This window comes from Sorex fumeus, unplaced genomic scaffold, assembly GCF_029834395.1.
Source record: "Sorex fumeus unplaced genomic scaffold, SorFum_2.1 ptg000005l, whole genome shotgun sequence".
NCBI classification, from domain to species: Eukaryota; Metazoa; Chordata; class Mammalia; order Eulipotyphla; family Soricidae; genus Sorex; species Sorex fumeus.
This window is the reverse complement of record NW_026606062.1, coordinates 1035339-1051249: the sequence shown is the minus strand read 5'-3', so window position 1 is coordinate 1051249 and position 15911 is coordinate 1035339. Positions and strand designations below refer to the sequence as shown.

General features: G+C 38.3%; 1 protein-coding gene across 10 annotated transcripts in view; it reads left to right on the top strand.

The window, feature by feature from the left end:
- Window positions 1-15911, top strand: part of DOCK10 (dedicator of cytokinesis 10) — a 326872-nt gene that overhangs the window by 213030 nt on the left and 97931 nt on the right. For all 10 annotated transcript variants that reach the window (XM_056120910.1, XM_056120866.1, XM_056120935.1 and 7 more), the window contains exons 8-13: window positions 4123-4306; window positions 5707-5792; window positions 6078-6161; window positions 6278-6433; window positions 14835-15056; window positions 15342-15464. In XM_056120910.1, the coding sequence (XP_055976885.1) occupies window positions 4123-4306; window positions 5707-5792; window positions 6078-6161; window positions 6278-6433; window positions 14835-15056; window positions 15342-15464 (855 nt within the window). The remainder of the gene's footprint in view (window positions 1-4122; window positions 4307-5706; window positions 5793-6077; window positions 6162-6277; window positions 6434-14834; window positions 15057-15341; window positions 15465-15911) is intronic.

Genomic DNA, 15911 nt, shown 5'->3' with positions numbered 1-15911 from the left:
CTCCTGAATGTGGTCACAAGTTTTCTTCAGCTCTGGAAACGTTGTAGCAATGATGTCTTTGACAGTTTCTTCTTCATCAAGGTTTTCTTCCTGTACCTCTGGGACTCCAATAATTCTTATGTTACCCCTCTTGGCTTCATCACAATCTTCTCTTGCCATCTGTTCCCGAATTGTGAGTCTCTTTTCCATTTTCTGCTCTTTTCTGGAGAGTCTCTGAACTTCATCTTCGAGCTCACTGATTCTGTTCTCAGCAGCTGTTACTCTGCTGCTGAGGCCTTCCACTGAGCTTTTCAATTCGCCTACGAGATTTTTCAGGTCTGACATTTCTGATTGCATTTTCCTCATTTCTGCCTTCAGATCCTCTTGTCTTCTATCGGCATTGGTTTCCATTGTTTCTTTTAATTCCCTAAGCATCCTAAGTAGCTCCCTTCTGAATTCCTTGTCAGAGAGGTTGTCTAACACTACAGTACTGTTGGTGTCATCTGGGCTAGACTCTTCAATATGAAAGTTTGGTGGGCTTTTGCGTTGCTTTACCATTGTGAGAGGTGTGGTTTAGTCCTTCACGTTCACTGTTACAATTCTGCTTGATATGCACTGTGAGTTAAGATAGGCTTATGAGTTATTGGCTACTGTGTTTCTAGTGGCTGAGATAAAATAGAGAAGTTTCCATCGAAGAAGGTAGCTTATGGTTCCTATGGCATATGTAGTGGGAAAATATTTCGCAGCCACGTTAGCGGCCGCGGCTCCAGAAAGAGTCCCTGGTACTGGGCGAGGAGTTGGGAACGTCTCCAGTTTGGAATTGGAGCCTTTCAGCTTTGTTGCCCAGAGCTGGGCCTCCGTGCCCGTCCCGCGCAGATCAGGGGTTGAAAACCGCTGTTTCTCTTATCTTTAAGCAGCTCATTCCTCTTTCCAAATTTTAGCTCTGACATCGACTTCTGTGAAAAATCAGTCTGAAATAGCTACACTTCACGTGAGCCAGCTTTAATTCTCTGCACAACATAATCTCTTTGTTCCCTAGTTGTTTGCATATTCCTTTAATTATTCCTTTATCTCCTCTCCACAAATAGTCCTGCAAGAGTAGAAAACTATTTAATTCATTTTAAATATATAACTTTTCTTAACCCATGATATATAAGATACATGCAAAATATAATGGTGAGCAAAACTAATGACTCTACTGAAGGTTGCCAAAATAATCAAAATAAACAGTAGTAAGATGAATCAGCATCCAATTTGTTATTTTTATATATTTTTATTGAATCACCATGAGATACAGTTACAAACCTTTCATGTTTGAGTTTCAGTCATACATTGGTCCCTCCACCAGTGCACATTTTCCACCACCAATGTCCCCGGTATCCTCTCCTCCCTCCCCATCCCCCTGCATCCTAATCCTCCCTCCTCCCTCTGTGGCAGACAATTTCCCCCATACTCTCTCTATACTTTGGGGCATTATGGTTTGAAAGACAGATACTTAGAGGCTATCACGTTTGGTCCTTGATCTACTTTCAGCTCACATGTCCCATCCTGAATGATCCCTCCAACCATCATTGTCTTAGTGATCCCTTCTCTATTCCAGCTGCCTTCTCTCCCAGTTTATGAGGCAGGCTTCCAACCATGGAGCAATATTCCTAGAGCTTGTGTTTACTGTCCTTGGGTGTCAATCTCATATTATGTTATTTCATATTTCAAAAGTGAGCGCAGTCATTCTATGTCTGTCCCTCTCTTTCTGACTCATTTCATTAGCATGATACTCTCCATGACCATCCACTTATAAGCAAATTTCATGACTTCATCTTTTCTAACAGCTACATAGTATTCCATGTCTAGATGTACCAAAGTTTGTTTTACCAGTTGTCTGTTCTCTGACACTTTGGGTTGTTTCCAGATTCTGGCTATTGTGAACAATGCTGCAATGAAAATACAGGTGTAAATGTCATTTTGCACCCTCAGGATATATTCCCAGAAGTGGTATTGCTGGGTAATATAGAAGCTCAATTTCTAGTTTTTGAAGGAATACCCATATTGTTTTCCCAAAAGTATGGGGCAGTCGGCATTCTCGCCAACAATGAAATAGACTCCATTTCTCCCCACATCCATGCCAGCACTGGTTGTTCTTGTTCTTTTTGATTTGTGCTAGTCTCTGTGGTATGAGATAATATCCCATTGTTTGTTTGATTTGCACTTCCCTGATCTTTAGCGATGTAGAGCATTTTTTCATGTGCATTTTGGCCATTTGTGTTTCTTTTTTGAGGAAGCTTCTGTTGATTTCTTCTCTCCAATTTTTTATGGGATCAGAGTTTTTTTCTTGTACAATTCTACTAGTGTCTTGTATATCCTGGATATTAACCCCTTAACAGGTGAGTATTGGGTAAATATTCCTTCCCATTTCATGGGCTCTCTCTGTATTTTGGTTGCTGTTTCTTTTAAGGTACAGAAGCTTCTTAGTTTAATGTAGTCCCATTTGTTTATGTTTGTTTCGACTTGCTTGGTCAGTGTTGTTTCATCCTTAAAGATGCTTTTAGTTTCAGTATTATGGAGGGTTATACCTACATTTTCCTCCATGTATCTTATGAATTCTGGTCTGATATTGGGGTCTTTAATCCACTTTGATCTGACTTTTGTGCCTGGCATTAAACAGCGGTCAGAGTTCATTGTTTTGCAGGTAGTTATCCAGTTTTCCCAGCACCACTAGTTGAAGAGGCATTCCTTGTTCCACTTCACATTTCTTGATTCTTTATCAAAGATTAAGTGATCATATATTTGAGAGTCTGTGGCAGTATATTCAACTCTGTTCCATTGGTCTGCGAGTCTGTTTACAGTCCAATACCATGCTGTTTTAATCACTACTGCTTTGTAGTACAGTTTGAAGTTGGGGAAGGTCATGCCCACCCATCTTCTTTTTCCCAAGGATCCAGCATCCAATTTGTAAGTGCCCTTGAGGGTGTAAACCTTGTCCTCACTGGGAAATTGAGGAAATGTTATAGGCAAGTCTGACTTTAGTAAGATCTGAGTAGTGAATGCGAGTTACCCAAACACATGAGGGACAACCCTTATTCTGACTCTGCGTCCAGGGTTTTGACTGGCCTATTCAATGCCTGGGGAAAAAAAGCAGGTGATGGCAACACATTCAGGGAGCCAACACAAGACTACATGTGTTGGCTACTAAAACTCTAAATGTAGATGTAAAGTTATAGAAAAAGATGGAATAGCTAGAACCAGATAAAGGAATTAGAGTGCCATAGCTAAGAGAGATGACTTAATGCCCCTGGAGCAGATGAGAATGGAAGGAGTCGAAAACAGAAAGTAGAAGTTGGCTAGCTTCAAAAGGAAAGAGAAAGAGACACAGACAGATAGGCAGACAGAGATTAAGAAGAAAAGTGCCTGTCACAGAGGCAGGCAGGTGGAGGGAGGGATGCTGGAAGGAAACTTGCGACATTGATGGTGAGAAATGTACACTGGTGAAGGGATGGGCATTGGAAAATTGTATGACTGAAACCCAATCATCGACAACTTTGTAACTGTATCTCACTGTGATACAATTAAAAAATTAATTAAAAAAAATAAATAGACCAGCTTTAAAAGTCACCAATAAAAGAAAGAGCCACAGTGGGGTGACTAAAACGTGGAAACTGATGATGAGGAGAAAAAGTCAGAATAGAGAATAGATGAATACCAAGAAGATATAAGTGGCCGCTGTATTAATTCTGCTGCAATGAGAAATGTGCCTTGAATTGTACATCAACAGTGTGTCTGTTGATGACCTTGAAACTGAAATGAGTCTGCGGCAGATCAAATGTGAGAAAGTGAACTTAAAACAGTACCATTGAAAAATACCCACCTGCCTGAAGATAAATTTTTGAGGCACTTGGGTTCATCCTGGCAACAAAAACAGTGAATATCATCATACAAAAAAATTAAAAATAAAAATATATATGGAAGAAAACAGACAAAATTATTCTATAAGTATTCCAATTTTTTTGTCCTATTTGAAAAACCCTCACTTATGTCATCCACGGTTATAGAAAGTCTTTAGATACCCAACCCTATGATAAATCATGCTCCCTCTCTAAGACTTACTATCTTGTGGATTTTTTTCTTGTCTTTCTCTGTATTCTGCAGAATAACAGACTAAGAAAATATGCCTTCGAGTTGAAAATGAATGACCTGACCTATTTTGTGCTGGCAGCTGAAACAGAGTCAGATATGGATGACTGGATCCACACCCTCAACCGCATCCTGCAGATCAGTCCCGAGGGGACCCTGCAGGGAAGAAGGAGCACAGAGCTCACAGAGCTGGGCCTGGGTGAGACCCCTGCACCCACCTCCCTTTATCTGCCTACTGTGACCTGTGGGGATTCGCTCATTTGAACTGCTCATAAGTGTGATAGCTGTCAGGTCGAGATCATTCATCTCAGAGCTACTGACTTTAGGAAATAACCCATCCATCTACTTTCGATAGTATGACTATGAGTATGATTTGCTGTTATGTTATAATGCATTAATGCATTATGCAATAACGTTGGGAATATTTTCATTTGTTTCAAATAGGTGTCTATATCTGACCTTACTTTAGAAGGGGTGTTTAGGGGACCATATGTGGTGCCAGGAATTGCCACATGTGAGGCAAACACCTGCTGTACTATTTTTCCAGCCCACAGAGTCTTTTATTTCTTAACAATCTATCATGCGCTATAAAATACTAAAGTCAGATACTAGTAAGGAAGAAATCCATAATTTATTTCAACATTATATAGATTATACACAAATACTATAAGTAAAGTAAGTAAAGGCCCTCCCGTTGATAGTCGATTTGCTCGAGCGGGCCCAGTAACGTCTCCATTGGAGACTTTGTTGTTACTGTGTCTGGCATATCAAATACTCTCGGTAGCTTGCCGGGCTCTCCGAGAGGGGCGGAGGAATCGAACTCGGGTCGGCCATGTTGGCCGCTTGTAAGGCGAACGCCCTACCCGCTATGCTATCGCTCCATACTATACATTTTTGATATATACTTATAGATGTTTTAGACTCACAACTTCCTTAAGTATAAGTTATGGGATTTACTAGACTATTAATGTACACAGAATCTCAATGACTGGAGTTTAAATGTATACATTGCATCAATGGCATGAAAGTCAGAATTCTCAAAAATATATAGACAAATGCATGCTGAAAGTAGACTATAGACTGAACATGATTGCCACTCAATGCCTCTTTTGAAAACCACAGCACCCAAAAGAGGAGAGAGAACAAAAGGGAATGCCCTGCCACAGAGGCAGGGTGGGATGGGGGGGATAGGGGGTGGGAGGGATACTGGGATCAGTGGTGGTGGAGAATGGACACTGGTGGAGGGATGGGTACTCGATCATTGTATAACTGAAAACCAAGCACAAAAATTTGTAAGTCTACAACTGAACCTCATGGTGTTTCACTAATAAAAATTTAAAATATATATATAGATAGACAAGAAAATTTCATACATACTGCACTCTACAGGAACAAGTTGGTATCATGTAAAGAATTCCAGGTCATCAGGAGATCTGATTTCCAGGTTTCAAATGTGAAGTTCTAGAGCCAGGGCAAATAAGGCCTGAATTTACCAGTCCTACACCCCTTTTGAATCTATCCCAATTCTGATATGGCATAGTCAGAGAAATTATGATCTATAAGTATCTTTAATAACTCATCTTGATGTATCTTTTCAAGATTCACTGGACAATTCTGTAGCTTGTGAATGCACAGCAGAGGAAACAGATTCTCCAGAGAACAGCCTGCACCCCGACTTCACAAAAGTAATAAAAATTAACATTTTATTATGCAAATAACTTTAAATTACTTAGTAACTTTTACTTTCTTGGAAAATATGGAAATGATTTCTTTTGAAGACTTAAGCTAAGAAACTCATTCAGAGCTTTCCAATAACTCAACACTCAAAAATAAAGGCACTTCTGAGTAGATTTTGTGAATAAAGCTATAGCAGTGATAATCCCATGGGCTAATTCTTGGCCATATTGTTATAGCTGGGATATAAGTTGTGGATGTTTAGATGACACAAACTAATACAGTTTTTCCTGTAGTACCTCATGGAAACAGAAGAGACTGTCAAAACAACTCGAAACATGGAAAGGCTAAATCTCTTCTCGCTGGATCCAGATATAGATGTAAGTCAGTACGTGTCTAAAAAGACATGAACTCAATCAGATGATTATGGTTTGACTAAGAAGTTATATATCATGGTGGTTGTTTCCTGAATAAAACTTTCAAAACTCTTTTTTAGACCTTGAAATTTCAGAAAAAGGATCTTTTGGAATCTGAGTTTGTGATCAAACCATTTGAAGAAAAAGCAGCCAAGAGAATCATGATCATTTGTAAAGCTCTGAACTTCAGCCTGCAGGGATGTGTTACAGAAAATGAAAATGATCCAATAACAAATGTAAGTTTCTCTTTCTCTTCTGTTATATTTTGTACCAGTTGACCAAGATCTTTCTACCCTAGTGAAGTCTTTTCTCATGGGAATAAATTCCAGCTCTAAGTATATACCATTTATATATCAGAAAGTATGACTGGAAACATTTTTCCATACTGAAAAGGTCTATTGTCAACACACTATTGTAAAATTGTCCTTTTAGTTTCAAAAAATATCAAAGAGACTGCACTCTAGAATTCATTCCATGAATCCAGCATGTGGATACAGAATTTCTTAAGGTGTTCTATTCTTTGTGGTACTTGAGGTACTTTGATACTGGTACACCTATTTTTATGTCTACTGGATAATAGCTAAAACTAACAAATCAACCATGTGCTCTCATAGCTATAGCTAGTTAAGAAGAGGCTAAAGTGTTAATCAAGTATAATTATATTAAATGAGTGTTAATTACATAGTACAACAGTGGGTACGTGTGCAGAAAAGTTCTATTCTATGAGTTTGGGGAAATACCACAGTGATAATTAAATCAATACAAGATTCCTTTTTCTCCTAAATGGGTTCTCTTGAAATTCTCTATTAGGAAAATATTCTAGCTGCAAATGTATGTGTGGGAGGGGGATATTTTATGAACATGTATACACTACTAAGAAAAATAATCCTACATTTGTAAAAATCACTATATTGGCTTATTTCTTTTTATTTTTAATGCATTTTATTCTTATTTCCAATTAACCATCCCATTAATTTTTTTAATTTTTATTATTGAAACACCATGAAGTTCATTTGTAGACTTACAAATTTTTGTGCTTCGGTTTCAATTACACCAATGATCGAGTACATCCCTCCACCAGTACCCATTTTCCACCATTTTTATTTATTTATTTATTTATTTTGCAGAATTGTAAAACTTTTTTTTTTCTTTCACTGCAGAGTATTGTAGCACTGTAGCATTGTCGTCCCATTGTTCATCAATTTGCTCGAGCGGGCACCAGTAGCATCTTCATTGTGAGACTTGTTGTTACTGTGTTTGGCATATTGAATACATCACGGGTAGCTTGCCAGGCGGGCAAGATGCTCTCTCGGTAGCCTGCCAGGCTCTCCAAGAAGGGTGGAGGAATCGAACTCAGGTTGGCTGGGCCAGCTGCGTGCAAGGCAAAGGCCCTCCCGCTGTGCTATCGCTCCAGCCTTCACTACAGAGAAGAGAGCTTATTTCTAAATCAATGACACGACCCCCATTTACTTAGAAAGTAGAAATATCACCATCTGTGCTGTATGTGCCTGCTTCTGTTTGCGATGTACAAGTATGAATTTGAGTCTTCAGGCACCTCCCTGATCTCTGAGTTCCTCCCCGCCACCCCCTGCCCACTCAATATATTAGCTGGATACCTTGGTACCTGCTGTGGACCGCAGACTTAATGAGCATCATTTTCCCCACTTTCCCACTAAGGAGTTCTTCCATGCTGGGCAAGCAGTTTCCTCTAAACGTTCTTCTATAAATGGAAATTATAGTAACAGTAATTATCTCAAATATTCATTCTGAATAATAAATGTGGTAATTTAAGGAAAGCAATTAGGCAGCACTTTGGTACATGATAAGTATTCCTTAAATATTGACTGTTATTCTAATATGGGTGAAATTGCTTTGAAATTTGTAAATGCATGCAAGTATTGTTATTTTCATGTTGCATATGGTCCCCGAGAACCATGAAGAGAAATTCCTGAGTGCACAGTCAGAATAACCTCTGAGCATTGCTGGGTGTGGCCTAACCCCTACTCCACCTACCCCCAAATAGTAAATCAACAAGACCTTTTTGCACTGTGTAGAGGTCTTTATAGTGAATCAACAGAGATGTTAAAGGAACCAGAAGAAGTGGTATAGAGAGGGTAATTGTCTTGGGAAGTACCTTTGAGGTAGTAATATTTGAATACAGACCCAAATATTGGGAAGGATGAAAAGTCAGAGAAGAGAAACTAGTCTACTTGCAGAAGAAAGAGCAAGTGAAAATGCCCTGAGATTGATACATCTGGGCAAGTTCCAGGATCTTAAGGGAGATAAGATACTAAAGGAGAGATCAGTCCAAAGAGTGGTGGGAGAAACCGTACGAAAGAGTTTAGATCTATTCAGGTGTGAATGGAAGCAAAACGATGCTGATTTCTGATTTTAAAAAATATCCTGTCAGAATGGATAGAAGGGGGAAATAACTGATGAAGAAAATCAGGGAAAATCAAGAAGAACAGCTCAATGGCAGCTACAATTCACTGCATCTCTTGACTAGAGTTGGCAAAGAAAAGGCAAGAAATGAATGGAGTTGATTTTCTTATACATTGAACTGTCATGGGGTAGATATTCAAAAGGAAATGCTAGGTCATAAGGTAGCTGTAGGATAACATTGGTTTGTCCTATCTACCTGCCCCTGGCCACAGGAAGCTTGGATTTATTGGGTTACACCATTCACAGTGCTCCTGAGGTACTCCTATTCCTCTGTGTTGATCTTTAACTTCTCTGTGCTCTCTTCCTCAACCGGTTAATCACCTATTTCTCCTGTGACTTGTAAAGTCAAAATCTTCATTTGTAAGTGAAATATTGTTTTCTCCTTCCCTTGTGTCCTTTTCTAGTTTACTTAGAACAATGTCTTTTTTGTATAGACACAGGAAGACGGTTAATGCTATGCTTTTGTAACTTGGGAGTTAATTGACTCTGAAAACTATTTACTTCTGGGCATCTCTCATATTTTATCAACTTAAGCCTCAGTTGCCTTTAGTTCCTAGCACCCCAGAAGCAGGGTCCCGACAAAGGGACTGGAATGGACCCAGGGCAAGCTGTGAGCTACCGTGGCATTGAAATGGGCCAAGCATCATAAAATTTAACTATAAGTTTATAGCACTGTCATGGACAAATTCTGTCATGATCCAAAGAGAAGCAACTGGGCAAGGACCCTCACCCTGCTTAGGGTTAGGAAAAGCTCATCTGGACTGAGCACCATAGTCTGGGATCTATAGTGATATGTCCCCAGGAAAGCCACTCTGTAAGCTTAATGTATCTCTTACTGTGTCCATACAAAATGACTAATATTATTAAGAAGTAGAATTTAGGAAGGAAGGCAGGAAGGCAGGAAGGCAGGCAGGGAGGGAGGGAGGGAGGGAGGGAGGGAGGGAGGGAGGGAGGAGGGAGGGAGGGGATAAAAATACTAATGTGATCCCTCACCTAAACCCAATCTCTTAAGCTACAAAACATTTTTAATGACTTTTCTTTGTTGATATAAACTGTTTTCTACAGTTACATTTTGTAGGCTTGTATAGATGCTTTATCACTAATTCAACCATTTTCCCAAGTTTGTGAGGATTCAACTACTGCATTTAATGAATGAGCATCTAAAGAGACTCCTTTAAAAGTACTTTCTTATGATAAAGAAACAATATTTGACAGCAAATAATTTTTCAGTCAGTAAACTGAAAACCAAATTCTACCCTGTTGACTTTATAGAAGAAAAAATGTGTTTGAATTAAGTCAAAAAATGCTACGTAATAAAGCAGCTTCACAGCAGAGCTGCATTTAAACTTTCATGTTCTTTCATTTTCTAAGAATACAGGATTCTAAACATAAAAAGCCTATGATTCAATTTGCTAAGCTTTCAAAGTATTTTATTAAACTAATACCTGTGAAAATCCAGTTATTCAAAAAGTAGGATTTAAAAAAAAAGTAGGATTTGACATTTTAGTTGAAAAGTTGGGTTGGAAAAAATAAATGAATCTCCACATGGGCTTTAATTTCTGGTGGATTACCAAAGAAAGGTAGTTTATTTCCATTCAATAAGCAGGACTCAAAAAATCAACATATAGCAATGGAGGAAAACAATAAATTCTTACTTTGACCTTCAGTATGTCTTAAGTGCTTTCCTGAGTTATTTTTGCAATTTCTGCCTTTTTCCAATTCTTTAGAAACTATCAGTATTGTAAACTAAGTTTTCTAAACTAAATTAAACTGGTAAAATATTTTTAAATGTTTAATTTTTAAAAAATAGCAGTGTATTTATATTCTTGTCTTTTTTTGCTTGTTTTTGAGTTGTTTCCTGCCAAGAATCTATGGTATCTCCTGGAGTTAGCAAATACTGCTAGTAATAAAGAATCAAATTATTACCCCAATTATAAACCTGGTCTTTTTGTTAGATTAAAAAGAAGAAACACTTATTAAGCATTCAGTAAAATATTTAGTATTATTCTTCATAATAGTTAATGGTGTCATAATGTGACTTTGTGGATAACCTACTTGTCCACAGAACACTGGTAGATGATAGGCATGAGCTGAAAAGTTAAGTTCATAAACAAAAGTAAATTATCAGTTTTTAGCATATTTCATAATTAGAAGCGTGTAATTAGTTGCCTATATATTTGATAATGTATATACATCTAGTAATATATGCTTAAAGTAAATGCTTATTTCAGTCATTGTTTTAATCTGGGTTGCATTTCATGTTTTCTAGTTGAAGATTAATTCTCCCTGGATTCTACTTCAATTTCTGCAATAACTCTACAGTATCTTAAGAGTTTTTTTTAAAATCACTCTTCAGGGATGGGGAGATAGTACAGTAGTAGGATGCTTGCCTTGCTTGCAGCTGACCTGGGTTCAATCCCTGGCACCCCATATGATCCCCTCAGCACTGCCAGGAGTGATTCCTGAGTGCAGAGCCAGAAGTAATCCCTGAGCATCGCTGGGTATGGCCACAAAACCAAACATAACAACAAATTCACTCTTCATTTCCCAATGTTTGTAGGGTGTTTTCTTTCTCCCATTTCTATTCTTTCCATGTTAATGATGATACTTTGGATACCATTTTTCCCCATTTGGCTCATGGTTTAGGAAAGAATCCACAACCAGTAACCTGACAAAGTTGGTGAGAGAGGTCCAAAACTGTGACTCAGTAATAGAACACCTGCCTTACCTGCAGATATGAGCCCTCGGTTCAGTCACTAACCACACACACACACACACACACACACACACACACACACACACACACACAAAGCTAAGCAAACAATCTGTTAGAGCCGTATGTCCAGCTCCAAATTTGTCTTGGTCTCTTTATCCTTTACATTTTACATGTTTATACCATTAACATCCATATCAATTCCTATAACCACAAAGCCTGGTAAATTGATGTTTTTCCATGACCCGATAATTTTTTCTTTTCAATCAACTGGTACATATGCAGTTAATTTCCATTTCTCATGGTACTGAACAAACTCATTCTAAACTTTTTTTTGCCTCCACTCTGATCTCATTCTAATATTCTGAACTGTGAGGATTGGGTAATTTTTCTGGCTTTTTGTTTGTTTTTGTCTGTTTTGAAGCCACATCCAATAATGTTCGGGGCTTACTCCGGGCTCTGAACTCAGGGGTAACTCTAGACGGGCCCAGGGGATCTAGCAAGGAGTCAGGGGTCGAATCCAGGTCTGCAGTGTGCAAGGCAAGTGTCCTACCCACTGTATTATCGCTCCAGCTCCTGATCCTATGTTTTCTTTTATGTCTTTGCTTATGTTAGTCTCCTACCATCAGCCTCTTGGGACCATTTCTTGAACTAATTTATACTTCTGCTTCAAAACTCAGCCTAGACACTTTCTATTTTCTTTCCATCTTCTCTTTACTTTAGAGCACATGTTTCTCTTCATTTCTTTCCAGTGGCAATGGGATGAAGATACCTAGAAATTTTTATTGGGTGGGCACCCTAAAACTCCAAACAGGGTGGCAGAGGAAGATAGATTAAGACAATATAGAAGCACAGAGGTGGTGTGTGTCCTTTGCCTCATTAAGACATAGCTGGCTGGGCAGGATGGCACCCAGGAGGAATTAGAGAAGATACCTCTGTGGGTTGGATGCTGCTTAATTTGACAGTAAGTTGATGGATGAAGGCAATAAATTAATGATATTGGAAATGGAGGTACCAACATGAACTCATGATGTTTTAAAATAAATATTCTTATACAGGTAGGATGAAGAAATAACTGTATGTGTATGCACATAGATGAATATGTATTTATGGACATATTTACATGCATGTGTGTACATCCCAGTAAAGTGAACACAATAATCCCCTGAAGTTTGGTTTCCGCATGTCACTCTTACTTTAAGGAACTGGCACTGTTTGGAGAACTGTCTGGGGTGTGGAAAAGGTAAAAAATGCTCAACAAAAAGGACCCTTCCATAAAGACACCAGAGCTACTTAGAAGGGTATCATCAGGACAGGAGGATTGCTCCATCACGTGCAAAGGGGAGAAGGCAGCTGAAATAAAAAAGGGATCACTAAGAAAAAGATGGCTGGAGGAATCAGTCAGGATGGGAGATGTGTGCTGAAAGTAGATAATGGCCCAAACATTATAACCTCTCAGTATCTGCATTACAAACCATAATACCCAAAAGTAGAGAGAGAGTATGGGGAATATTGTCTGCCGTGGAGGCAGGGGGAGGGTGGGAAAAGGGGGATATTGGTGGTGGGGAATGTGCACTGGTGGAGGGATGGGTGTTTGATCATTGTGTGATCCAAACATGAAAGCTTGTAACTATCTCATGGTCTCACGGTGATTCAATAAAATTAAAAATAAATAAATTATTCTCTAGACAAAATAAAAAGAAGGGTGTCATACTAGCCAAACCTGACTCTGATTTTTGTTTTTGTTTTGGGGGCACACTTGGTGGTATTCAGGGGTAATTCCTGTCTCTGCCTTTAGGAATCAGTATTATCAGTGCTCAGGGGACCATATGGGATGTCAGGGACCAAGCCCAGGTTGGCTGCATGTAAAGCAAGCACCTTACCCACTGTATTATTTTTTCAGACTGACTCAATTTGAGGATCACTTAATTTATGATAGTAAGACATTGAAATCTATTCAATAAACAACTCACTATCCTATACATAAATTTAAAAATAAATAAGTGAGATAGAAGGGAACACTCATTGTTATGGTAAAATACAAATAAATGAAGGTAGAATGATGAAATCATAAAATCACCAATGGTAGCCATCACAGCAGTCATTGATTCCAGAAGGTGTTGTCAAGGTAAGTTCATTTTTACGAGTAGCAGAATACTGGGGCAGTCTCAGACTATGTATGAAAAAGTTCTTATCACTTATGAACAGGACAGTGTTAGTTTAAGATGGGACAAAACGGGCAGATAGCAACATGACCTGAGTGTGAAAGATAGCATCAGAGGTGGCGAGCCAGTTGACTCTGTGCTCTTATACAATAGAATATGAAAACCAAACATCAGTCTAGACTATTACTGTAAATTACACATGATTCAAGTGGATCATGATGTACAACTGAAGTGGCAGGTATTTCCTGGGAGTGTCAGGTAAATTACTAGATGGTGTCATAAAACAAAGTCACCATGGATTATATTATATAAAGAGAATATTTGGCAGAAAAACTAGAATGAAAGAACTAATGAAATACAGTGCAGGATTTGAATCATCTTCTGGATAAAAATAATCTGGTAACTTTCTCATTAATATTATGTTAAATATATAATTATATTTTATATAACATATATTATAATTTTATATATGATTGTTATAGAATGCTAACTATAATATTGTCACTGTCCTGTAGCACTGTCCTCCTGTTGTTCATTGATTTGCTCAAGAGGGCACCAGTAACATCTCCATTGTGAGACTTGTTACTATTTTTGGCATATCGAATGCACCACAGGGAGCTTGCCAGGCTCTGCCATTCGGGCAGGATACTCTTGGTAGTTTTCCAGGCTCTCCAAAAAGGATGGAGGAATCGAACCTGGGTCAGCCGCATGCAAGGCAAATGCCCTACCCACTGTGCTATCACTCCAGCCCAACTATAATAGTATAATGTATAATACTCTATTACAGTATTACAACAGAAATACTTTTAAATTATAAAAGCATACTTTATAAAGATACAACATTACATATTATAAACAGAATATACCTGCACATAAAATGATGTATATTCTATAGATTCTAGATATAGAATCTATATAAGCATTCAAGTGGTATTTTGTGTGCTTTATTTAAGAATTGACTAATGAGACTTGAGCTGGGAGAAACTCAAAGGGCTGGAGCACATGTCTGGCATGCACTAGACTCCAAATTCAAACCCCAGCACCACATGTCTCTGAGCATTGCTGGGGTGATGCTGGTGGTCTGCAAGTATGCCCTGGAGTAGCCTTGATGGCCCCCGGCAACTCCAGGTCCAAGCACCACCTAATCTCAGGTCCTTGTGCTCTTTGGCCCAAGGACTGAGTATTGCTTAGCGTGGCCCCTGGGGCCCCTGCTACTTGGGAGTCCCTCAAATAATAGTAATAGTAATTGCACTACTGTGACTATTAAATGTGTAATGATTTTGTGTCAAAGCCAATTATTATTTTCTATTTCCACAGATTGAGCCCTTTTTTGTGAGTGTAGCACTTTATGACCTCAGAGACAGCAGGAAGATTTCTGCGGATTTCCACGTGGATCTGAACCACACAGCTGTCAGGCAGATGCTCCCAGGGGCTCCTGTAACTCTGGAAAATGGAAACATTGAGAGTTTCAGCCCCAGACAATCAGAAGAACCTCATGTCAAAGGATTTCCGGAAGAATGGCTGAAGTTTCCAAAACAGGTTGCACTTTGACTTGCTAGGGAGAGAAAACACTTGTTCCGTTGCTCTTACTAACAGATATATAATATGAGCCATTCTCCAAATAAAAGCACCCTTAAAGCAATTTATTATAAAAGTTGGAGTTTTGTAAAGTCCCCTTTGTCCCTTTGAACGCATGATGTTTTAAAATAAATATTAAAGCATTTTTAAATTTTTTAAATAAATATTCTTGTACAGATTCATAAAATTAATAAAGGCATTAATTGTAGTTTGCTGAATGCTTAGAACTATTTTCTTTGTTCATAGGCTATCTTTTCTGTAAGCAATCCACATTCTGAAATTGTTCTGGTGGCCAAAATAGAAAAAGTGCTGATGGGAAGTATTACCAGTGGTGCTGAGCCTTACATCAAGAATCCAGACTCCAACAAGGTAACACAAAATTCCATTAAGAACCATGGAAAGTATGTAACCACACTGTAAATCCAAATACTTCAATCAATATGGTTTTTAGATAATTCAGGGACTCAAAAAGTGAAAAATATATATATTTCTAAGGGAACATATCTACCAGAAAAAATTTTAAAGTGCATGTTGTTGGCATTTGGTTCTAGAAAATTCTGATTTCTGGACATCTTTGAAGCAGAATAAATTTAATTGCAGATAAGACTCTAACCTCAAGAATCAAAATATTAGTAATAGTAAAAACAAATAGCATTAATCTGACTGAAAACAAGGGAATGCAATTTACTAAGACATCAGCAAGGCTTATAATGAATTAAGAATTAAAGTTGGTAATTAATTACATATCAAATTAGGATAACTCCAAAGTGGAAAAAAGGAAAGAAAAAGTGAGCAGTATAAGTTCTTCGTTGGTGG